Source organism: Nilaparvata lugens, chromosome 4, assembly GCF_014356525.2.
Source record: "Nilaparvata lugens isolate BPH chromosome 4, ASM1435652v1, whole genome shotgun sequence".
NCBI lineage: Eukaryota > Metazoa > Arthropoda > Insecta > Hemiptera > Delphacidae > Nilaparvata > Nilaparvata lugens.
Window position 1 is genome coordinate 22,834,390 of NC_052507.1, and position 27,696 is coordinate 22,862,085.

The following is a 27,696-nucleotide window of genomic DNA, read 5'->3' on the forward strand; positions in this document are numbered from 1 at the left end:
AGAAGAAAAATGAGGAACAGTGGTGAAAGACAAAGCAAAAATTACAACGTAATGGGCAAAAACAACGCCGATCAACACAATGATGTTTATAGGGTTGATGGGCAGGAATACTGTAGTAATGGAAGTAATAAAAGACTCGTTTGTGACAGAGCAGCAGCAACAAAGGTTGAAGATGATGTGGAATGTGACAAAGGCTTGTGTGTTGGTCTGTCCAGTGCGCGGCAAATCTGAATGAAACCTGTATGACGCGACGGGAATACAAATGGAAGCGGCTGCAACGGTAGCGGCCAAGTCTGGAGTCTTGGTCAGCAGCAGCAGCAGCAGCGACGGCGGCCTATATCGACCCAATGCCATCCAATTCGCATCACGTTCCGCCTGAAATTGCAGTGCGGTTCCCACACACTGCTCTGCTGCCATACTTTAACAGTCTCCACCTTGGACCTAACCCTTCTAGTTCTACCACTACTAGTCCGAATTCATCACTCTTATTATTCAAATTTTACCATTGATTTTCCTTTTTTTCCTTGACTAATCAGGATATAATACTAATTTATTTCATTCAATTCCATAAGATTGACCCATCACGATACTCTTCTTGACTTCTGATGTTTTAAAAAATTATCAGTACAGTATTATGAAAAAAGTCAATTTATTATGTCAACGATGCTTCACGCAATTCACTTGCAATCCGTTTCCCATTCTCATAACTATATTTTAGGGCTGTTTTGTACAACTGTTTTTTGACAATTCATTTCCATCATATTTATCTTCAAATTCTTGTTTTCTTCACTCTCCTTCCTCATTGCTTACCTTTTCTCCAGTCTTATCTTTCGTCACTTGCATTCTTTCAATCTCATTTCCAGGTAAACAGTTTTCTTCATCAGTCTTCTTTTTTTCCAGAAAGGAGAACAGTGAAAATTAGATAACCAGCTGAGAACAGCTCAGAGAAACGGTGAGAATGTTTCAACCAATTAAATTACAATGATTGAAGATCTTGGAGTTATTGAGTGTTAATGAACATTGAAACATCTTTGATCGGGTTATTTTGCAATTTCTTGATTCCAACCATGAACAATCATCGGATAAGGAGATGTTGATATTATAGGGAAATGAATATAATTGATGATAAATGGAGAACATGATCATTGCATTTCAACAATTCATTCCAAACAATCTTTCATATAATCCAACCAGTGATCGTTACAACAATTGGATTATATAAATGTGCACCATCCTCATTCATTACAACGATCTGGTTCTTGGAATACAAGAGCAATGTGGGCAATGCAACCTATTTGGAATGAGTTAACTGGACGTCACTTCCAGGAAAAACGGAAAAAAGTATAAGCTTTTCCAGTTTGCCCAAATTGGTCAAATTGCCCAGTTTGGCCTGGGGAGCTACAAATTGCCCAGTTTGGCCTGGGGAGCTACAAATTTCTGCCACATCGATCCTATCTTCAATGTTCAGAAGCTAATTTTGAGGATAATAGGACGCAAACATCCACTCTTCCCTTCAGTACTACTATACTCGGAGCTCCGGCATCCTCAGCATAACACAGATTTACATTCACAGACTTCTAACATTCACCAGAAAGAACCCTCAATTCTTCATCAATTTGAATCATCCGCAAGGAACACGCAGAAGAAACATGAACTTGGCAATTCCCAGGATAACAACATCAGCTGCTCAGGTCAGCCATATATTTAGGACCAAACATTTTCAATAAACTGCCAATAGCTATTAAAAAACAGTTCCAATCAATTCATTCAAATCGAAAACAAAAAACTGGCTCCTGTCCAATAGAATCAAACATGGAGAACAATTAGTTCTATGAAAAAAATTTTCCATACTGTTTCATTCTTATTTTTTTCATATCAATGATTTTTTTCCCATTAGTATTATAAATGTTTTTTATGGTAAATGTTTATAACATCTCTACATCTTAGGTTATCAATTTTCTTTTTTAAATTTGTGCATATAAATGTGGTTTTCATGAACTTCTATGACTCGCAAGATGTATCTTTATTGGAATTTTTTACTTTTGGCATAAAATCTTAAACAATAGCAGAATTAGTTGCATCCCGACACATATTCATATAAATAGTGGGGGCCACATTTTCTGAGATCAGTAAATAATCAACCAATTGTTTCAATACTTTGTAAATAATTGTAGCTTATATGCTTTTTGTAATCATGTCTATAATTTGAATAAACTCCTCTGGTCGTGTTGTACTCTCGACCAGAGACATTATTATTATTATCATCATTATCTTCCATTCTCCTTTTTTTCATTATAACTATTAAAACTCCAGAAACTTTCAGAACAATAATTCAAATAGCATTGTTGCATCAAATTCGATTCTTGGAGTCTCTTGATTACAAAATTAAACTTCCTACACATTTTTAATGAGCACAGCTCTTTCATGGATGTACAGTTCCATCTGTTTATCTATTTTAACTTCAAGAATAGAAGAGAACTGATGAATCGAGTATCTGAATCCATCTCTAATGTAAATAAACAAGGTTTTTCTCCAACAATTTATTATATGCTCTACAGAAGATGCTTGAATATCATCAAAAGTAATTATTTCAAGTCATAATCTTCTCATCCATGGAGCCCTGCAATCCTGTAAGATACCAGGGTATCTCAACAATTCCAGAAAATCACAGTCCACAAGTAATGATCACAATCCCAGATCAACTTGTCTTTGTTACAATATTCAGGATTGGAGCAATATTAATAATAGCAAGTTTAATGAGAGAGGCAAAATATAAATACTTTTTTATACAACAAATATTTCAGTATTACTATTACAATCATTGTAAATATATCCATGTCACTTTCCACCGGATTTTGGATTGAAAGTAATTTTTGATTGTGTTTTTATATTAAAAATAAATTACGTTCAGCAAAGTTGATTTTACGTTCTGCAACATAACCGCAATCATAATTATTCAATATGATGTGAATTTGAGTTAATTCAAATAATTGTAAAATTTTCAACATCGATAGCTGTCAAGATGAGGAGTGTTCAAAGATTGGACAAGACTCATCAAGAGTCAATTAATGCAGCCGTCAGTGTGTTTGCAGCCTGGTTGTTTTGTGATGTGGACAACCGACAGAAGGACCACGTGGTCAGATCAGCTGACAGAGTACACCGCAGCCCTGCAAAGGGTCAATGCAGATTAGCCCAACCTCGACCTCACAAATCACTGCAAGCCAGAGCCAGACAAAGGGCAAACGACCTATCCCAACGTCACCGGTCCACACATTCACTTGCTCAACAGTCGAAATGCTAGCATAACTACAGAAATCAACGGCTCAGATTTTCAGAGTGATTTATATTTCACCAGTACAATATAAAATTCTCAGTGCAACCTGAATGGAACACTATTCTATACTATTTCCACATAAACTTCAATTATTAATTATTATTTCAATGAGTATAATCATGAACTCATATTATATATGATTATGTACTCATAATTGATTACAACTTCACTCGAACACTACTACTTCAAAACATTTCCACATAAACTTCAATTTAACCCTAGAGAGGTCGCGCAAGTGAAAATCACATGAGGGGTCGCGCTGGGTGAATTAGACCAGGTGCAGTAATATGTGACAGAGTACGATAAAATTTGAGATTTTATTGTTGGATTTTCTAGTCTTTCTTGTTCACTTACATCTTTCCTCTTTTTAACACTTTCTAAAAGTCTCAAAACTCGCTCCTCTTCCATTTCATTCATGTTTGAGAAGTAAATGTAGCACACACAAGGAGTCGCTTTGAGAAGTAAATGTAGCACACACAAGGAGTCGCGCTGGGTTGATTCGACCCATATGCGGAAAACGCGACAGGTCGCACTGGGTGTATTCGAACAGTACTTGTTGAAAAGCGTGTGTGACAGTGACTGGGACAACGGAAATAAGGCGCCAACTGCATCACTGTCTAGTGGGAGAGTACATTTGAAGGTACTTAGGAGGGGAGATGCATACTTTTCATGAGTGCAAAGAAATGACCTTGATCAGTAATGACTGGGTGCAAAAGACCAGGCGCGACCCCTCCCGGGTTTTTCATTTCAATACCTCCTCATTTCTCTCGATACATTGAACCTGCATCAGATTTCTCCAATTTCTCCGACATAAACTCCAACTTTCTAGACTTGAGATGGTTATAATAATAACTACCCTAACTTATAATAATTTAAGTTGAATAATAATTGGGAGTGAACTTAATTTGATTGCTTTATATCGCATTTAAAAATTTGGATCCCTAAACTAGTCACGCATGTACTTCAACTTTCTATGATTCAATTATTTGTATCAAATTGAAACCCACCATTTTTCAAGTACGGATGAATAGGCTACATCCGTACTTGAAAATTTTAAGGAAAGCTCTAGTGGCTTAATCAATAATTACGTAGAGATGTTAGAGTTTTTTAACTATGACAATGTCATAGACACCTCTAATACAAGAGTTATGATATTACCCGGCCTACGATATTGCAACATCGCAGTATAGGCCTAGAATCTGATACATGATTGGTGGAAAATATTTAAAAAAATACCATTTGATCTTTTTCACCAATCATGTATTGGATTCTAGGCCTACACTGCGACGTTGCAATATCGTAGGCCGGGGCCTTCTATTAGATGTGGCTATGACAATGTACATTAGAGGTTTTATGTTTCAAGTAATGTTGCAAAGATTCTTAGAGGAGGAGGTTAATTTACTACCGTTGATTAACAAAAAAAAAAAATTTAGGGAGTTACAAGATAATAGAGCAATATTAAAATATATGACAATGGAAATTCAAGAAACGAGAATACTTAAAGAAAAATCAAAATTCTGAATTCAAATTCTAGGTGGATTCTAGCTCCATCTCACATTGAAATTGCATAATTAGATTGCAGAAGCCAAGAAACCTTCATTAATACAATAATAATGATAATAATAATAATGTAATATCATTCACACGTCATAATATTATTCGGTCATTCATATATCCTTTATACAGTCACAAACTATCCAGAAAAATCCAACTATCTTTTATCATCATTGAAGAAGTGCACATTCGAATAACCTTCGAACACAAGAAACTGTGATTTTGCACACTAATAAGATAATTTTCTAAGTGCATTCTATTATGAGAAACTAATAATGCATTTAGGCTATAAATCCTATTAAACTCAGGGAAATACGCGATAATTGAGATGCAATCAGGACTTAATTTCGATAAAACTAACCAAACTTGTGTGTTTAGTTGTTTTAAAACTGCCAACATAAGGTTAGCCTATAATCAGGAATAAACCATGCTTATTACATAAGTTTTCTGCAATCATACTATCGCAAGTACAGTTCATGACATGTTAACATTCAATTCAACCAGCATGCAAATTGCCATGTAAAGTTCAAATGCAAATAGTGCTGGTAGTTTGTATACCTGTAACAAGGAGTCATTACTTGATACGAAGCTAGTGGGAAGGCCCATTATCTTATGATATTCAGCAACATCAACCACTATCATCATTAAAATTCCCATTCCTGAAAGGCCATATTATCATACTCCATGGTAAAATTAAATAGTAATCAGGGTATGGGAAGAAAGTGGCATTTGTTCGAAAATCTGTCTCATGATTATTGGTCAAACTTAGAACTTTTCTTTCAATATTTCGTAGTGAACTAATAGAGGTTTTTAAATAAGTGTTTTGAAAAAAGTAACGTTGAATAAGCTACTTGCTCATCTTATGGCATTGTGTGAGGAACATTTCAATGGGGCCAATGATTATGCGAGTTTTGTACCCTTTCGATGAATAATCGTTGTCAATTATGATTCCTACATCAATTATGTTCTCTCTCTACAGCGATGACATCGCAAAATGCATAAAACACTGCAAATTTCATCTGTATGCTGATGACCTTCAGATCTATAAACATTTTTCTGCAGGTGAGTCTGATGCATGTGTCGAGAGGATGAATTCTGACATTGATGCTATTAGTGGCTGGGCATATAATCATGCATTGAGATTGGATGAAGGTAAGACACAGTGTATCATTGTGACCCATAACCGATTCAGAGCTCAGGATGTTCCAAGGTTGAGGTTGAATGGCATTGAGTTGGAGTATTCTGAGAGTGTTAAAAACCTTGGTCTTGTAATCTTTAAAACACTCTCATGGCTCAATCAGGTTGAGATTGTTTGTAAGAGGGTGTTTGCTTGCATCCATAGCTTGAAACGATTTGACTTGTTTCTTTCACTCAACATCAAAATCATGCTGGTCAAGTCAAGACTCTTGTGCTGCATCACTTCAGCTACTGCGACACTGTCATGAACGACATGACTGTTGAGCTCTCTAACCGACTGCAGCCTACACAGAACTATTGTATTCGATTTATTTTCAATGCTAGACGATTTGATCATGTTACACCTTTATATGTACCTGTATATGATAGCTATCTCTCCTAAAATTGAATGATCTTCGTACTTTGCACATATTGACTCTGCTTCACTTAATAATCAAAACCAAATCTCCATCTTATCTGTCTGAGAGCTTCAGATTCCTGTCTGAGATCAGTGAACGTGCAACAAGGCATGGCATGGCAACCTGCTGCTAGCTTTTCCCATTCATAGAACGACGACTTTTGAGAGATCATTTACTGTCACGGGTTGTAGGCTGTGGAATAAGGTCCAGGCCATTGATGGGCGTGCTCGCTTTGGGGTGGAGGTCAAGCGGATTTTGTTGGCGGGTCAGCGGGGGTAGCGTGTGGTTGGCGCTTGGAACTGGTCTGGTGGGCTGTGTGAATGTTGTGTGAATGATTATATCAAAAATTCCTTTTTTTACTATTGTTTGTTTTTTCACTACTGTTTCTTGAATCATATAATTGATTTTTCAGTCTAAATGCAGATTGACTGTTTTGTTCCAACTATGTTTCTATTTTGTAGCGATATTATTTAATGTATTTTTATTTATATATTAAGTTACACTGTATTTTTTATTCAATTGCATTTGTTAGGTTGAGTGGTAGAGAGGACTTGAAAGTCCTAACTCCACCTCATAAAGAATTTTTTCATTTCATTCCACCCGTCACCAGAGAAAACTTCTCTACTGATGTATTCTGTGCCCTCATTATAAAAACAGTTTTCCTTGTATTTTCTATAAAAAAAGTATTTTTATTGTGCTGAATTGAATAGTGACTAAAAATAGTTGATCAACTACGTTTCTGCTTCTGAGATTTCTTATTGTTCAGTATTATCATCGACATCATTTAAAAAAAATCATTTATTATAATATTGATTCTGACCAGTGAAATTAATAATTATTAATATGTCAAACGAGAAAAATATAAAAATAACACATTTCTATGATATCTTTTTTGGGATCTGGCTATTTACTTTTTTTACATATAATTTACGGCTCACCATTTCCTGATCAGAAATTAAGAATGTGGAAATCACAGATCTCTGTAAATTGGCAATCAATAGAGAAGTGAATATATAGTGATTTATACAATTTTCTATTGGGACTATTTCTCAGCTTCTACAAGAAACATTATGCATTAGACTTGAATAGTTGGCTAGCTGTTTATCTCATTGCATCCTTTTCACACCTCACCATGGGGCCTGTTTTGTTGTATTTAAGAGAAAGATGTATTTTTATTTTTATTGTGGGTCTGTGTTGAATCAAACTAGAAGGGTTAATACATAATGTTCTGTTCTTGAGATCCTAATTGTTCAGCAAATAGTGAACTGTGATAAAACGAAACTTTAATAAAACGGAAATAAATTGCACCGCTATCCAACAATACTTTTAATAAGAGATAAACAACAAGCTGATAGACCCAAGAAAGTTGGTCTGTAACACTCACCCAGATTTCAGGCCTAGGAAAGTAAATCATCCATACAGCCAGATAAGGATGAATTCAAAGTTCAAAAGCAGTGCAGATTGAATTAGCAAAGTCACTCCTTCATCTCCCGATTTCAACCTTCTCCTAAAACACCTCCTCTATAAGTCGTCGAACTTTAATGGGCTGTTGAATTTATTATAACTCTTCTTAAGACCGAGTTGCTGAAGGTAAGTGAAAGACACAGCTATGCCAAGGAGGATAAGAAAAGGCGGTAGGGCGAGGGTGGTAAAAGGGCGTCGAAGGGTGAATCAAGAAGAGGAAAGAAACTGGAGGCGAAATAGAGTGAGATGCAACGTTGAGCTTTTGGATGAGATGATGATGAAAGCACCCATTTATGTTACAACTTAGTGAATTATCACGTCTTGTATAATCGGCTTAGCGTGGCATTCACCAAGAGAGGTTTCAAGGGAGAGATTTTCAAGGGTGATAGTGAATTAACAGAGGCTGTATTTCAATATATAAATTTATTGGATGTTGACAAAAACTCACGAATTCATCATTAAAAATTAAAAGTTAATCATGGTTATAAAGAAGACCATGTTGATCGAGAAAACACCGAAAACTGGGCGGAATAAATAATAGATTTTTATTTATGTATGTTAAGTATAAAAAATTAAAATTTTCAAACTACTAAGCTGACAGAAAATACAACGGGATATACTGTATAATAATCGTATTGTATTGTTATTTACTTGGAGGTATTGAATTTATTCACCCAAATTATTTTTCCTTACCAAAATTACAACACTGTTCACTGTTGTGGAGTGAGTGACTGGGTTGGTCGGGTTGGTCCTCCCTAAATTGAAAATCCAAACAGGCTTGCAGCCGCGAAATGGGCGGGATAAATCTACTGCTTTTCTTTCTCATTTTAGCCTCTGATCATTTACAAACCAAACATAGTAATTAGAATCTATAATGAACAGCTTATCTTCCACTAATAGAATTTTGGGAACCGGTTATCACTAGTGCACATCACTAGATAGCAGACCCAAAAAAAAGGAAAATTAATAACAAAACACTAATTGTGACGAAATTCACGATTTACATTATCGGAATGCCTATTATCTTTCATAATCTCCTGTAATCATCTCACATAAGCAGTTCTACCACTCATGAATAAGTGTTAGTTAAAAAACGCATAGTGATAAATTATCAGATAAGAGATATTCGAAATTATTCTCTGAGGCTAAACATTTGAGAAGGCTCTAGGAAGTGCCTAATCATTTTTCAACTTTGTCCCTAGCTTGTTGTAAGTCTATGCTAATCGCAACCATTCTTTTGGAGATTACTTATTAGTTATATCAGGCTAAATGATGGCAGTCCAAACAGAAGTAACGTCATCTCATCCATGCCTCAGGGTTTTGCAGCGTAATCATCTTGATTACTCTGTGGTTTAATGATAATCATACTCACTATATTACTGTTTATGGCTGTTTTTGGTAGAGGGATGCATACTTTGAGTTGGCCGCAGACACACACCTTGACACAAAAAATACAACATCCACAACAATGTTCCTTATGAATCAAATTAAACTTTGTTATCCATCAGAACAAACTTGATTTTTTCTTCCGTCATGAATTCTTCATTCATGGAAGTATCATCAAATGTGTTTTACTATCATAGAGATTAATGAGGTGGTGGAGAAGTTGTCAACAGAAAATAATAAAAATTTATCATTTTCTCATCATCAAAGAATCTACCAATAATGCATTATTATCGGAATAATGGGAAAAGAGTTCTAGAAAAAATGATATTATTTCAAAACAATGATAAATAATTATCTAAAAAATGTTTGATTGATTTAAAATAGTTTTTTACTCAAACACATAGTTTGAAAATTAGAATTTCAAAATGATTTTTAGTGCAATCAGTAATCAATGATATTATTGAATAGGTACAAGAGTAAGAACTGATAATCATCAGTGAGCAAAAACATAATCAACAATATCCAATATCGTATTCAATTGATAGCAAGATCCTCTCAGATTGTCTGATTCATGGAGCAAATTTTGATCGCTGGTTTCTAATCCTATTGGCAGCAAGTGATGACTGGTTCCTTTATGGTATTCCTGCTTCAGACTCTGCATAATGTTTGTGAAACTACGTACTAGACAATAAATAGGTAATGATATTACAATTTAGGTTTCAAATTAGTGTAAAGAAAATATAAACTAGAATTGTAGAGGCTTATAAAAAATAACTCTCATCCTACAGAAAATCCACATTCTTGTGGTAGAAGATAAAGATATCATTTATCAGTGTAATTCAAATAATTCAACCAGCATGAACAAGATTCCATGAAGATTCCAACAAGTTGGAATAAAACTGACGATCAGGGCAGTCACAATCGTGATTGATTGAGATTGACTGCTACTGCGTTCGGTCTGTCGGGAGGCCGGATTAGAGGTCGTCCCGGTCACAATCAGCGTTATCGCCTTTGCCGCTTTAATTAGACAAAAGTTCCACCTCAAACGCCCAGCTCAGAGGAGATCAAATTAAAAGGAAATGTCCTCCTCCTCTTCTCTCTGTGAGTCTCATCGTTGTCAACATCTTCACCCGGCACTCCTTTCTTATTTCTTATCATTAATTTTCTTTCCCACATCTCTTTTCTCCATATTCATTATTATTCATTTTTCAATCTCGATCACTTATCATTTGAATCTACTTGCTCTTTTCATTTATTTTCATTTTCATTCACCTCTCTCAATCAATGATTCTTCCTATCACCTTCCACATCCACTTCTTTCTTTCAAGTCTTCTTCAATTATCCTCTTCCATTTCTGCCTACAGCCTATGATAAGGGTGAGACGGAGATTTAGACCCCGCAAAAGATGGATGTGATTTACAGTTTGAAGTAGAAAAAGGCAAATGGGCTAATCCTTGTACGAAGACGAAAAAGACGAACCTTATCATCCTTCTTCATCGCCTCTCTCTCCCATGATTCCTTTGGTCCTTTTGCTCTTTTCCCATTCTTTTGTCTCATCTTCTCTCTTGTCTCTACTTTTTCTTTCACTTCTCATACTCTGAATTCTCCTCCCGTCTTATAATTCAAATATTTATTCTTTCTCTTTTCATTCTTCGAATGATTTCCGTCCCAGAATTCTTCTCATTGTGATTTTTCCCTCTACCTCAAACTCAAAATCTTCCTCACTGTCTTCTTCTTCTTCTTCTCTTCTTCTTCTTCTTCTTCTCCTTCTTCTTCTTCTTCTTCTTCTTCTTCTTCTTCTTCTTCTTCTTCTTCTTCTCTATCTCCTTCTTCATCTACATCTTGTACTCGGACATAGAACCATTGACTATTGGTAGTTGTATTTCTGTAGCGAAATGTTTGTGAAGAATTAAGAGGTGGAGGAAGAGGAGGAGTTACAGAAGACGATAAAGAAAACACGGGTGGAAGACACGGATAGTCAGCCAGACTAGGTGGAAGAAAGAGAAGAACAACACTGTAAACAAGTTTAAACAAACTGAGCTTCGATCTGAGTTTCGTAAACTTTCTAATTCGCGCAGCAAAGCTATAGGGTGTTAACAACTTTGCAACTTAGACCGAAGAGCAGATGCGAATCATCATCCATCAATTCGCGTGTGAATTCAAATGTTTCAAGTTATAATTAATCATTCAAGAAGAATGGCTGTCTCTCACTCACTCGTATTAGCTTGACTAGAGGCTCGCACTCACACCACTGCTAGCAGGCCTAATCACACAGCAATAGCTCAACTTCTGCTGAGGTCCCCTCTGCGATTCGAACACCATCGCAAGCTGATTGCGATGATTCGGTTGAATAGGTTATCAAAAAAGTGTTGAGTTGAATACAATGACGGATTTTAAAAAAACTATGAAAAACATCCAAACAATACTATTTACACAGTAGAAGCATTGATAAAGCATACGTTATTATGCTAGGTGGAAGTGATTGTACCATCTATTAAAGATTCGAAACAGGGAAGAATTTTACTGAAAATTTCAGAGAATAAGATCTAGGTTATATTAATGGATAAATATATAAAAATGTATCTCGTATGAAAGTTATAGATGTAATTTATTCCGAAATAGGTGAATTCGATAAATATAGCGACCACATTTTATATGAACCATGGCTAGCCGGATTCAAAGTACATACACACTCACCTATTCCACTTGAATGCAATGTGTATGGCAGATTCACCATAGATTCATTGGTCATGTTGATGATTGGAAGGAAATGGAATAGCGCCAAGATCGGTGGTTAAACCGTGATCGACGAATTATTGTCGTAACTGAAGCCAGAATCGAGCACAATTCGAAATTGACGTGCGGTAATTAATTGCTCCTGACAAAGATTAAATAATATAGAAGTGAGCATCGGACATTGAGGTGGCAAAAGAGAAGAGAAAGAGCGTGAGATTGATTGGTAGAGGAAAAGAGAGAGAGGTCAGAAAGAGGGATGAGGATTGTGCCTTCCACACAATAAAATATCATCCTGTGTTTTTCAGCTGTCAACCGCACTAACACATGATCTCTCTGGAACCAACCAGCGTTTCTCTCTGCTGCCATTATCAACCATATGCCAACTAAAATAATTGCACTAAATCTTTCTTTAGAGAATTCATGGCTAATCTGTGGCTATTTATTGTCACTCGCTTGCCTGCAAGTCTTCAATGTAATGGATAAATACTAATCTCCAGAAAACGAGAATCTTTCGTCATCCATACAATGTTTTTCTGGATGGTTGAAATTCCTATTATCAAATTGGAACATAGAATATTGATCCAAGGATTGAGTGGCCTGCTCAATCAACGAGAAACCAGATATTTTCATTCAGAATCTTAGAGTATAAAACAGCGTTTTACACCACGGATTCGTGTGGTCTCTGGTCAAAGAGTTTATCAGCATTGACAATGGTGTAACAACCGAAACCGGTCTTTCAAATTTTTATAAAATCTGTGGTTTTTGACAATTTATTAGTCTTTCTATTTAATATGAATAATTACCACAATATTAACTTCTCACCACACAAAAAGTCAAATAAAGGACTAGGAGGATTAGAACTGTGCGATTGAGGATAATCAATTGCAGAATAGTGTGACCTGGAATTTGTAGATTAATGGAAAGTGTCTTGTCAGGAGATATTTTCTTGAATCAGGGAAATATTTCAAAGAATGATAAAGAGATAATTTATTGAACTAAGAATGGAACCATTTTCAAATGCACTTTGTTCATCATTCCCACTCATGATTTCGGATTTTAAACTCAAATAGTTCTTCTTCATTGTCCGAGCGAAGTGAGGTCTAAGGTTCAAGTCGATGGTTTTGCATTTCTCTTTATGTGTATATGTTTATATTTTTGTTTATATTTATGTTCCGCATTTACAGCGGAGCGCAGCAATAGATTTTCATAAAATTTACAGGTATGTTCCTTTTTGAATTTCGCATACATAAGGTTTTTTGAAATTTTGCATTTCAAGGATAATACAAAAGGAAAGGAGTCTCCTTCGAACGCTAATATTAACGTGAAAATCAGACTAGAATTATTCATCATAAATCAGCTGTCGAGTGGATCATAAATTGCATGCAATGACGCATTCAATTTATATCTCAATGTAACTTGGTAAAAAATCAGCTGTCGTGTGGACTATTAATAACAAGCGATGTAGCATGCAATTGATAACTCGAAGAAGCATATCATTTTCTCCCGACTTTTCTCTGCTTTCAACTTGTTAAGCTGGAGATTATTAAAAATAAGTTATTGGGGTATATTTCAAAAAGTATAATACATTTTGTCCAATAGCGTTTTCCATTGAAACTTCGAGGTCAACATTTAAAGTCAAAAATTAAAAACCAGAAGATCCATTAGAGCATTAATGTTATTGTATGAAATTCTAAATAATAATCTATTCATGCCAGATTTCATCAATTTGTAAAATTTCCATGTTCCATGCAATAGACCAAGACTTTATAAGCTATTTCAAATACCGTTTGCAGAACCGCACACCATTTCAATTCCTACCTAAATAGAACAATAGACTAAACTCATTAACTGACCCCCCCCCCATTCTATGATCGCTTCAATACATTCAAATATCTTGTGAAAAATTATTCTACTCAATTGATGATTGAATTATTATTTTTGAGCTCTTCTTACTCTTCATTTTTTCAATCGTTTTCCATTCTTTGTATATTCATATTTTTCATACCCCTTTTTTATACCCCTCCACTAATTTTCCTGAATCTAACTCAAATTATCGTTCTCTACTAATCTTATTAATTATACTGAATCGTTGTGAATATTCAATGAAGTGCGATATTATTTTCTTTTGTTCTCTTTTTTAACTTTGAAATTATAATTATATAACTTTACACCGACACCGACACGTCAGGACATGTCATAATTCACTCTGATGGACAGTATTAGAGGAGGCTGTGGTTTTTAACTGCGCGAGGTTTACTTTTCACAGAACTACTAGTATTTTTCAAGTTTTATGAGTATAATGATGAACTATTTTTTATCTACGGATTCCACAAAGAAATGGCATCAAAATAATAAAATGTTAAATGTAGCACTCTCATAATTATCATCATGTACCGTTATGACAACTTTCAAATGTTCGATTATCATGTATTAAATATTAGATTATCTGCTTAAAAATAATATGAACAAGTAATATGCCTTTAAATGATAAGCAGAAATAGTAGAAATAGCATAAGTAGAAATAACCTCCTGTACTCATGATACATGAGTAGAGAATGGTTAAATAGTCTAGTGACTGGAATAGAATGTATTAAAAATATTCTTGTGGTGCAAATAATTTGAGACAAAAGCTGCGATAACATAAACATATTTTTTATATCTTCGGGGTAAAATCAACATGAGAAAATAATTGTTGAATAAGGTGATAAGAACATTGAGTCGTTCTACAAGAATCAGTCGATTACATAAGTGATTGAACAAGGACATGTCGATGCTATACTGTATATGAAATGGAGTGGAACCTTCTTTATCGAACTGAAAGCAAATATTAATAATAGGCATAGTACTAATCCACACTTGCTTCAACGGCAAATGATGCAGAGGTACAAATTCAAGGTAAACAGGACTTCACTTGGGTCACGATAACTTCTAGTTGAAGGCAGCGGGGTCAATCTATTAGTCACCATAGTAAACTTGCTTTCTTTGTGAGCAAAGCTACTTACAATAATAAATAATTTGCCAGCAACACAAGAGTGGTATCAGTACGAAGCAACCAGATTCCATATCATGAGGATTTGCTTCGTACCCAATTTTCCCTTTTAATAACTATAGTTGAACAATGAAAAAACTTTGTTGAGTATTCTTGATTTTTCAAGTCGGTATCTCAGCGTATGAGGAGAATATACTTTGGAATATTTTTATGAGAATCATAATACAATATAATCTATCCTGGAATGATTATTTGATCTTCTTGAACTGAAACTTCAAGCTCTCTTGCCGCTCATGCATCATAGAAATAAAATAATTCGATTTTAAACCACCAGGACCATGATGTCACTAAACTAATCATGATCTTGAGGACCATGGTGACTTGGAAATCACAGCTGACATCTATGGGAATCTGGAATAATGAATCTCACTTTAACAAGAATTGACTTCTCCTATCACGAAATGCGAATTTCAACTTCTGATCAAGTTACTTTGAGTAACCCACCAGTCGAGAGGTCCATTGACGGCTTGCGTAAATTAAAAATTATATTTAGGTGAGACCTTCCCTTGAGGGACTCGTCAACAAAGAGCCAAATGCATATCATTTTTTTTATTATCACTCAAGACTAAAGTTAAGTAATAGTATATTCAATAAATCCTATTATATTAAGCGAGCAATTTCTGTATTTATATATCTGATTATTTTTATATCTGGTTATTTTTATAACTGGCTATTTTGATATCTGGTTATTTATGTTTAACGGATCTCGAAAACGGCTCTAACAATTTTCACGAAATTTGGATCATAGTAGGTTTATTATATAAAGATTCGATTGCTCTAGGTCTCATCCTAGGGAAAACTCGCTGAACGACATTAAACGGATAATTCATACTTGGCTGAAACAGCTGTGGATAGTAAAAAAGTGAGTATGTGAGAAATCAAAATATCGCATCCCCGGAATTCATAAGATGACGTATAGGAAACTGTGAAATATAAACACGATCATTTTAGAGAATTGTGTTCTGTTTATCAATAAATAAAAATAACGAGTGAAGCTCGGTGCCCCGATATTATAATATAATCGATCAACTTGTACATTATTCCACCTGTTTGATGTACCTCTAAATAACTGCTTTTAACACTTGATTAGAGGAATACAAGGCATTTGACGCTCCATCGTTCATCCTCAGTTCTAATCAAAGTAGAGAAGCATTCTTGGAATAATGATCTCGTGGAAAGAAGAGAAACATCCAAAAAGCTGAATTGTTAGCTTGATGAAATAAATTAAAGCGCTGTTTACAAAGTAAACTACTGAAGAAGTTGGTCTGATCCGATCTTTATAATTTCAAAAACCGTTAACAACTTCACGACCCGTGAATCGGGTTAAATCGAGGGATATTGCCACAGGTATATAAGGAATATATAGATACATTGATGTAGAATAGGTACTTTGATCAGGTGTTGGTCAGAATATCAATGCCGCCAAACTGGTATGAATCGAATGACGCTTATTAATATTCAGCTCAGTCCTCACTACTCAACGTCGTATTTTTAAAGGATCCATCATTCACTCCTGTTATGGTGCTGTGAATGAAGAGTCAGACGACCTGTCAACGCCATAACTAAATTGTATTTGCAGTCTTTGTTCATTCAGAAAGAAATGTTGCAACCTTGTGCGTAAATCATCATCAGTTAACACAATGAACATGAAATTGCGTGCTTTCTTGAACTAAGATAACTAGAATCATTATGATCTTGTACAATTTTATGATATTAACCTGTAGTGTAGGATGAAAACAGTCGTTGAGCATAAACATGAGAGGAATCAAGTTAGATTAATGAGAGAGAATAAAATGTTTATGGTAAGTGTATTGAGACCTGATGGAGTTGGTGAGGAGAAAAATTGATAATCGAACACTATAATAATGGAAAGTCATTAGATGGATGCTTGGATGAAAAAGGATTAAATGACTTTCTCCGTCTCATCTTGTTTCAATAAACCAATAATACTCTGGATTGGAAAACAAATGTTATCAGATTTCTCCAGATGCTTTTGACACAACAGTTACTTCAAATAGCAGCATAGCATAGGCATTACAAGCATTGCCACCCCTGAATACTGGGTATCCAAGATGGGTGTGTAGAGGAAAATGATTTAGGAAAAATGGAACTTTCTAATGCGTCGCATCTGTCATTCACTTTTCACTGGACCGTCATATCATGTTGCCTTGAGCGTAATTTTACTACACTGCACAGAGTCGGGACACTTATTGATTATTTATTCATTCGTTCAGGAATTCGGCTTGCTGAATGTAATCGGACACGAAGAGAATAGTAATTACATTAGAAACTTTTTTCTTATCAAGAAGAAAGTTTCCGTCCATTTTTTGCAAGATCTGATAGAGAACATGCAACACGAACGGAAAAACACTAGATAATTAACAGTGCCAGGTTCCTCTTGCAAAAACACAAACAAAAATACTTTCCTACATAGGTTTTTGATAAGTAAAACATTATTGATCAAGATCAAGTCCACAGTCATTAGCTCTGACAGTCCAGTTCGAATGCAGCTGAAGAACTAGTATATAGTACTACCAATCTATTACCAACATTGAAGAAAAACTTCCATAAATTAACTGCACGTGAATAATATATCCAACCAAAGCGCTCGTGTTCCTCTAACTTATACCCTAGCGATAAATCTTTGATGAATAGTGCTATCAACATGTAAAATTTGCAGGAGAAATTAAGTATGCATCTGAAACTAAATTATTCTTTTAGTGCATATAAACTTCATTATACTAGCTTTAAAACTAATAATAATCGGAACCACAGTAATAAATCAGTTTCTGAGTTAAAAACAGATATGTAATTATTGGGAGGGTGGATATAATTATATATTGAAATTTCATATTCAACAGCTTTTTTCAGAATACGAAACACGAAATTTTCCTGTGAGCTGAAACTTCAACTTCTTATGAATTGAACTGTAGAGGAAATGTTGACTATTCGAATAAGTATTCTTGTCGTAAGAGAGAAGAGTATAAATTTTAAGTTTCCAATCAGAACATCATGTCTATTCTATCACTCATATTCCAATACACTTATTAAACATTGTTGACAGACTGAGACAGAATAATTGAAAAAGTACTACTTTGGATCTCTTGAAGTACGGTATTTGAAATAAGAACTGGTGATCATTGAATACGTTCAGAAGAGACTAGACAGTAGACAAAGATCTACAGAAAGTACAACATCGTTTCCCATCAACGGCATTGGCTCAAGATGAAATCAACAAGCACCTTGGATACAACCGAAGAACATTAACACCCAATAACAGAATACATTAAACATTGAATCCTTGCGAACGCTCCCATGTTTTCTAATCGATGAAAATCGCAAACACCACTTTCTGCACACGAAAAAAGAGAAACAAAACTCTAACACCTATGAAGAATGCAAGACACGCGAAAAAGGCGGACACCGACTTCTGTATGCAAAGATCTGCCGACAGTCTGAATATTTTATCTTGTATTACAAGTTGGAAATGAAACGGTAACTCCTTCAGCGTCTGGCAGCCATCTCCTATTGATATGCTGAACAAATGCAACATTCTAAAGTAGATACCAGTTGTTGAATACCAATCTTGACTCTTGTAGTTAAACGTTTATTTGTGAGAATGGAAAATCTAACTAAGTTGTTCTTACTAAAACTTATATGAGATGAAATTACATAATATAATGAACATAATACAGTATATTATTTCATAGGTGATCTCGGATTCGTAGATTGGTGCACTTTGTTTAAAATGCAGTACGAACTCAATCCAGATCATTAAACTTGATTACTTGATTAAAGAAACCAACATTATAAACAGAACAGATTAATTGAATATTCTTCCAGCATAAATATAATACAGTCAAAGTCTGACATTACCTATCAATAACTCACATTAGTGTTTCATATTTTCACAGTCTATATTTTGCATTTCGAAGTGGGGAGTTTGATTTAATTTTAAATCGTTGATATGATTTCTGAATTATTCAATGTAAAAGCAAATAAATAATGTTCCATCTAAACGCTTTTACTACACAATAATGTACAACTAGCATCCATTTCAATAATATTGACAAAAAAAATCTTCATCTATATCCAACTCCCATGAAAATTGCCGTATGGTGAAACAGAGTAGTGGGGTCATCCCGGCAAGTCTGCTCGTGATCCAGTGGGTGCTGCTACCAGGAAGTAGAGAATTTAAATTAAATTCTATACCCTCTGTCTGCTACCTAGCAAAGAATTCATATTATACTAACAAGTACATGAAAGAAGAATGTTCAGTAAATCACGCCATATGCCTCAGATCGAGACTGTGGGAAGCATTTTTGATAGATTTGCCTTCCAATTTTAAGGACACTTTGATTACCTACTACTCATGTACTAACCTACATGACTTTCAGTGAAGATGAGTCCATGAGATCAAGGAAAAATTTTCATTTCTTGGAATGTCCAATTGAAGAGTTGAATTCATCATTCACAAAAGACAAGTGAAGATATTTAAACTTTCTAGAATTTGAGAAGTCTGAATTGTTTTATTGATGATGAATCCAACCCTTCAAAGTATAATTGAGAAATTACATCAATTTGGGATTTTTCCATGATTCCGTGAGTTGCGAATGGTTAGTGAGCTTCCACGATTGTTAATTATCGGTGTCTCGTAGCAGAAGAGGTCAAATTTGCAAAAAAATTCTAACCTGATGACGCAGATTTTTTTTAGCGAGAAAAGTAACTAACCTCTGGTATAGTCAATTGAGAATATTCTAAATATGATACAGTATTTAGTTATATAAAAATTATTTATTCCCCTGAGTTCTATGAGCGAGGGATAATGACTCAATAATTATTCGTGTTAATCCAAATCTAGAGTAATTATCAAAATAGAACTATCAGGATTATTGTAAGTGTGGCAAGCACGGGATGAAAAGTACATTATTATTTTTAAAATGTTGATATTAGTGACAGCAATCAACGTTTTGAATAAGCTCAATGTTATTATAGCATCAGTTAAATGACAGTACAGCATGTCTTCTATATTACAGCATAAATGAAAAATCAAGTACGGCTCTTTCGGATTAATTCTGCTATAAATGAAACCATTCCAGTTCTCGCAAAACACATGTTACAAGTCAACCAAAGCTCCCTCAAATCGATCATAATCGATCTCAATCATACTCATTGATAACGATCCTCAGCACAGCACCATCCAATTGGTAATCAATTTTGTTGAGAACATTATACGTTCCCAATATGGTGCGAACTACAGGTAGCCGTCTTATCTGCAACGTATAATCAGGATCAATCTCTGAAATGATCCAATATCATGTTCCAAAGTATCATTACCTAAGTACTCAATCGTCAACCGGTAGCATACTATATTATAAATGCTGTCTAGCCCAACTAGATTCCTTTCAAGTTCTTGTTGATGGCTGATCCTATTATTACTCTTCTTATTGATATTAATTGTAAAGCAGAATTATGCTGCTACAAGTCTTTACAAATTTTCTTGAATTATTCACTAGCAGTACCTGGTGAACGTAGGCGCATCGCCCGCGTTGATAATAATTGCGGTACAAAAGGTTGAGGCAGTTTAATAAAATGCCAATGAGCGTTTTGAAAGGAGGCTTGATCAGTGGCATAAGAGTAGCAATTATACTGAATTAATTCATGATGATCATTTTCTGTAACAACTGAATAACATGAGATTAACTGAATGCTCAAGATGTACCAGTACCAATCACTCTTGTATTGAATCAAGAGCAGAAATTGTAGAGTTTTCAGCACATACTTTATTAATATATTCTTATTTTTGTTTCTTTATACATTCAAATATTCAAATAATGTGAAAAAATATATTACTGTATATTTCATTATAGTTCATTCATAAAAACTAGAATTTTAAAGATACAGAAATTTCTAGAATGGGTGAATAAGTTAAGAACTTCAAACTGTTTCGTCTTCCAAAATTTTCACAAGGATTGTTAAAAAAATGTATTAGTTTGAACTTATGATTCTATCAATTTTTCTGCAATTCAGTGAAATCTTTAATAATCTTCAATTTTCAACCATATTTCTCACAACACGAGAGAATACACAATAAATAATTATGCTATTGATAGAAAGAAGAAGGTTTTATTTAGGAAAATATAGAACTTATTTGAATAGCACTCGATGTTAATGATGAATGATGATGACCGAAACCTGTATGTGAGTTCAACAACCACCTCCTAGGTCAACTTGTTAATTTCTTGAATCATTGACAAATAATGTTTTGTTAACAGACAATGAATAATCCTCATTGGAGTCAGTGACAAACTGGCTCTGAACAACATCATAACTTATTGAGTCGAATACTTCAACAAGATAGGAATACTTCACTGGACCACCAGAGTTATGCCGGATCTGTATGATTGAGTGTTCTCTCGCCACATTACTCTTATGGAACAGGAAAACCTGTTGTTTGAATAACCTGACTTCGACGAAACTATGCCAAAGATTTGTTCGTAATTATGTAACCCTCCAAAACCAATCAACCAGACCTTCTTGAGAAAATATCACTGGAAATCGAAACTTCCACAACATTTTCTCTGGATGCATCACTTATCACGAATACAGACATTGGAACGTGTCAGAAACCAATTCCATCAATGGAATTTTGTGTAGGTGACTGCACAGAACAAGATGTACCGTATCTTGGGATGTGTAATTTCCTTGTTATAGCCTTTTACTACGTCGATATGTGCATAGCTAGCTGTTCATCCCAAGGGAAACTGGTTTTGCAAGATTCGCGAACTTGAATTATAAACATCTGCGATTTTATGCTATCACACGGTTCTGTGTCAGGAGGATACGGTGTGTTACTCTTGAAATAGAAGAACTGAACCTGCAAGGAACCTGAAAGGCGAACTGTGCTCTACTAGTAAAAGAAGTGTCTTCGGTAAATAAAATAAACATTTTCAAATGAAACAAAAATATCAAAAGCTACAAGCAATCATATGAATTTCAACAGTGATGGAGATTGCCAATATGATTGGAACCTGAAGTTGAATATCAATACTGCAATATCACATAAAAATTATTGTTAACGCAATATTTCATTAAATTCATAGGTATTATCACAGTAGAAATTCCAAAAATCACATGTAAAATTCCAATTATTATATCTACATACAAATCAAGTCAAATTTGAAATATAGAAGAAGAATACTTGGCGTTTGGCTGAACGATAGGATTATAGCCAGCATTATATTCCAAATGAGCTTGGTCATTCGTTTCGAAACACTAGAATTGAACTAATGATGTTCAATGCTGATCAGTGGTGTCTACAGAGGGGTCCAAAAAAGGTTAGTAGTGTTCAAATGTTTTTCGTAAAGGAAGAGGTGGAAGCCGATTATTTTTTAATTTAGGGGGTGCGTCCATGACCTTAGGGGGAGGAGTTGTTCACCTCTGATGATCAATCCTGTTGAATTGATTATAACATTCGGATAATGGAATCTTCATTCAAAAGCTACAGCATCTTTTTGAATGTTGGGTTGATTTGAATATCAATTTCAATCACACATTTCAGAATAATTGAAATAAATTTTGAATAAATGACAATAGTGAATCAATATTTTGATCATGTTAAAGCCTAAACAAGAAATCGAAAGTGTGTTTTACATGGATCCTTATTGCCTGGTCTAAAAATGAGTATAGAGGATTGAATAATAAAATACCGTGTTTATCATATCATTGTAAAATTATCTCAATTGATAGGATAGGTTTATTACTTCCCGAATGAATGAACAATGTTGATCACAATATCTCAACTCGGGAGATATCGTTGGAGAATAGGTGGAGAGGGAAAAATGGCAAAGAAATAGAAGATATTCGATTGAACCGAAAACAAGCATTATCCAATAAATATTTGGCAGACAACGATGTTATTCTCTCCACTCTCAGTCATGGATGCAGACACACACCTCCTTGTGCGGAGAAATCCAATAGCAGATAAATCCAGAAACAATTCGCCTAGGGCAGACGGAAAACCCGGAAATAAAAATCGGGCCCGGTAAATCGGGAAAATCAATACAATTACATCCCTTTGCAATGTTTCGCACGAGTTGACACCCCAAACTTGACGTCTACCGCGTGCCTCGCTTCAGGAGACACCAGAAATATAGGAGGCATTTGCCAGGCAATGGGGAACACGATTGAGGAACGGCTGCGTTACGGGAACGTGACTAACGTAACAAACAACGCCTGCCAGGCCACCACGTGAAATCCACACCGGCACACATCACTCACCAGCAAACCCTGACACATTGGCATCCAACTTTTACACCATTATAGTGCAACTTGCAAGTCACCTTACTTTAGTAGTAGGTAGTATTACAGCAGTATAAATAGATAGCACATATTCAGAATAATTCTCATTGCTAGGAATATTAAATATGATGATCCATATGCCTTATATTATATTTTCCTCCATATGATCTTCAAACATACCTATATAAATATTTTTACAAAATAACTCGTCATATACTACAGTGATCAATATTTCCGACAAACATTGTGAGAATAAAATCCATGAATGGTAATTGTCGTTTTAATACTTTGTACCTAATAATTTGTCCATAATACTGGATACTTCGTCATTTTATTAATGAATATTCTGATTTGAAAGATTCAATCAGTAATGTGGTGGGCTACATGTTTTACAACTTATTGGGATTATCCTTCGGAAGAACAGATAGCAACCGATTGTCCTACAGCAGAAACTTCAAGTGCAAATTATCAATCAATTGGTTATTGTTGATGCATTTAGATTTTCTAAACGTGAACTAGTATTTTCATATATGAAAACAGAGGATATGTTTTGAAGCTGTGATATTTTTTTGATAAGAGATAATGAAAAGCCATCCCACATGATTATGAGAATTATTAACATTTTTGTTGAGAATTACAGGCTAAGTGATTTCAATAAATGTTTTAGTTTAAGTATTAGTTCGAGAAAGAAGTGCTATCAATTGGAGACAGCATTATCAGCACACATTCATAAGCATAGAAAATTAATTAACAAGACTTTCTAAGAACTGAGTGTAGGCTACTTCCACGATAAGATATTTTGTTCAGTTATGATGCATTTCAGTGAGATATACTGGATTATGAGTAATGCAAGTAATCATTCATGTTGATAAAACGTGACAAATAATAATAAGATATTCAAATTATGGCGTCTTCGGTTAATGAACTCTGTAATTCAGTTATTTAATTCAATTCATTATACATTTATCGTCCACGCTTTGATTGGAATTTTGCTCTAATTAAAATCTTAAACGCCACAAAGTAAATCTGTATAATGAGAAGTAACTCCAGGTAACTCTAATATTTCCGTGATCTGTATTCACGAGTAAATTTATGTAATTTCTATCTATGGTTCCTAGTTATAGTTGCCCGTCCTACATAACTACAAATTAGACAACATGTATGCATGAGAATGCACAAACACGAATGATTCAAGGATGGAATATCAATATCACGAAGGAAAATGTTCCATAGAAGCCACATGATATTTGGATTGAGATTCTCAGGTTAACAAAAGCGTCCAGAGAACTCAACTATGATTGCAATAAAATCAAATTGGGAATTGAAATTTATAATCAATTTTTCATTAACATTGACATTTTTCGGAAGATTATGACTGAAAAAATCACACCTTCAATGAAATAATAATTATTATTCTTTCTGAGAAGCAAAAAGCAAACAGATGGAAACCGAAGTGAAGAACGAAGAAAGGCGTTAATCATGTAAATTGACGAGGAAAATATTTATTATTTCATATTTCTAGCACTTATTTCCAACAACATTCAATAGTGGAAGTTCAAATGAATATTTCATAGATCAGAGCTTCAATAGAACCACTTCAATAAATGAAAGCGTAATTACTAGTAGATCTGTGAACAGTAGACCTCACGCAGTTTTCTCATCCACAGGTATCTGATGTTACCTGTTCTAGTTGATTCACAGTTGAATCATAATTTACTCTTGAAAACTGTTATTTGTTTTCTCCAACATCAAAAACTCACTTATGTTGATAAACTCAGTTCACGTTCGAATTTGTATCCCATATGATAATTTATCCAGTTTCGTGATAATCTTTCCATCTGATAAAAATATATTTCTCAACTATTTAAAAATAAACTTTTCTCAATCAAGAATATTATATTAATTTCTTTAGCATTATTTGGTTCATTTGATCATTTTTTATTTTATTTTCAATCACCTATTAAATTTGTTTTTCAAATATGAGAATTGATACTGATGGGCACGCATCATGAAAAATATTGAAACCCTACCAGACACGGCCAGAGATTTGTGTACTGTATGCAATGAATAATCCACTTGTCAGCAGATTGATTATGAATAATTCTATAGTCTGATTAATCCTATCTTCAAAGTAGATTATATATATATATATATATATATATATATATTATATATATATATATATATATAGTGATGTCAGAGTATGGAGTAACTCCTTTTCTTTTCATATTATCCTTAAAATGCAAAATTTCAAAAAAACCTTGTGTATACATCGACGCGCAGTTGAAAAAGGAATATTCCTGCCAAATACCATCGAATTCTATCAACGCGTTTGGCCGTAATCGCGTTACATATAGACAGACAAAAGAAAATCTGAGTTAAAACATAGATACATCCAATTAAACTCCGGTCACTCCCTCTACAGTAGTAAAAACTTTCAAAATGATTGAGGATTCAATTATTGTAGAATGAATTTTCTCAAACTGACATTGATCTTGACTTTACGATTAATTTAGAAATAATTGGAAATTTATAGTCTACTATTCTGGTTGATAAACTTACTTGGTCTATCCAGTTCCGAGAGGACATCGTCCGATCCACCAATCACAGAGCGGAAGAGAGCTAGAGCTACCAGACAGAATACAATTCTCCACCCCATACTTGCAACTAATCCATTCACGTTCAACACATTATCACAGAAAATCACTTGTCAACTTTGTTACAATCATTCGCACACATCTCATAACAAACTTACACCGAATCTGCTCTATACTCAATATAGATGACGTTGAACCTTTCAGAACGTGAAAAGTTATGTTCCTTGTTATAATTAAGAAATATATCAATTCTTAGACTGTCTCAATTATCTAGAAATCACGCTAAATCTAACATCACATCGATACTTGAAATGCAAATCGAAGAACACAGATAAGTTTTGTGTTTTTGAAAAGTGGTATAATATTGTATTAGAAGGATTCGACGGTTACACTAACAATATTGACTAACAATCAAGAAGATCTCCATACTGGTAGAGGATACTGGTAGAACATCAACAGCTTGAATGAATATAACGAGTGAGAACTATCTATTCACTTTTTGTGAGTGGAATACCTCTCAATGCAGTATTCACAACGAACATACATATAGCTTCTTATAAAAATTCAATACACGGAGAGATTACAAGAGTCCATATGAATAAAAATGTCACATTTTAATATAAAAACATTTACCATCAACATTTATAACTATTTTATACATATATATTATAACACGCTAGTAGATTTTTAGGAATTGAACAAGAGTTTGAATTGACAATTACGTTCAACAATTCGGCAGAGTTGAATTCAATACCACATATGAATGAGATATGAATTCAAATGAAGAGATTCAAGAAGGACCTTAGGGGTTCGATTATTGTTGCTGCCCGTGAGGAAGAGGTTCATGTTATCCTGATTTATACAACTTCTATTGAATTTTTAAATTTTGTTTTTCAATCCACCACTTATTCTACATTTTCAACCTTGTTAACTGAATAACATTGATCTCCACGAAACAATTCTCACACACTGTTAATTTTCGACGGAAATCAAATTTCTTCAACACATTTAATTTCTACATTGTCTAGTTAAATTCAAGTAATATCTGTCACAGTTAATAAGAACAGCCATATATACCCACTACATATTCTCACAACATATTTCGGAATATTTTTGGTACTTTTCAACATAGCTGTCTCCAATCACACGTTTTTCACTCCTCGATGTACAAATTGATCTATGGGTTTTAAATGTCATATTTTATCTGAACGAGTTACGAGTTTTATATAGTTTTTCTTTAGCAGCTGCCCGCAATGAAAAGAAGCCGAAACCCACCGTTTTTGTCACGAGTTGTCGAGGCTGGTAGTTTGGCCGCAAAATTTTGGCATGTGTTGGAAGTTTTTGTGGTTTGGAAGATGAGTTCACTCATGACTGGATGTTAGTGTGCGGCCGGCTAGCGAGGACACGAACGCGCAGATACAACCTTCCCGGACCACGGCTCGCCGAATACTGGCTCACTGGCTCACTCTTGAGCAGCGCCTCTGCGCGCACGCGTTGCCTGTATCCTGCGCACCGAACCCCCCCCCTCCACGACACCCACCACCCCTGCACACCAACAACCCTTTCCTAGAACTTCTCTCTTCTCCCATCCAGCTAGTAGCAACTCTCAAGAAGAAGGCCCAGGTGAAAAATTTGTTACACTCTCTTGACATTAAATGTGATTTCCAAAGGAAAACTTCC

General features: G+C 34.6%; 1 protein-coding gene across 3 annotated transcripts in view; it reads right to left on the reverse strand.

Moving 5' to 3' along the window:
* LOC111047815 (hemicentin-1) overlaps nt 1-27,467 on the reverse strand; it is a 482,899-nt gene extending 455,432 nt beyond the window's left edge. For 2 of the 3 annotated variants that reach the window (XM_039427127.1, XM_039427125.1), the window contains exon 1: nt 25,982-27,467. In XM_039427127.1, the coding sequence (XP_039283061.1) occupies nt 25,982-26,078 (97 nt within the window). In that variant the 5' untranslated portion in view covers nt 26,079-27,467. The remainder of the gene's footprint in view (nt 1-25,981) is intronic. The other variant, XM_039427126.1, reaches the window with a different exon arrangement.
* Nucleotides 27,468-27,696: the final 229 nt, after the last annotated feature.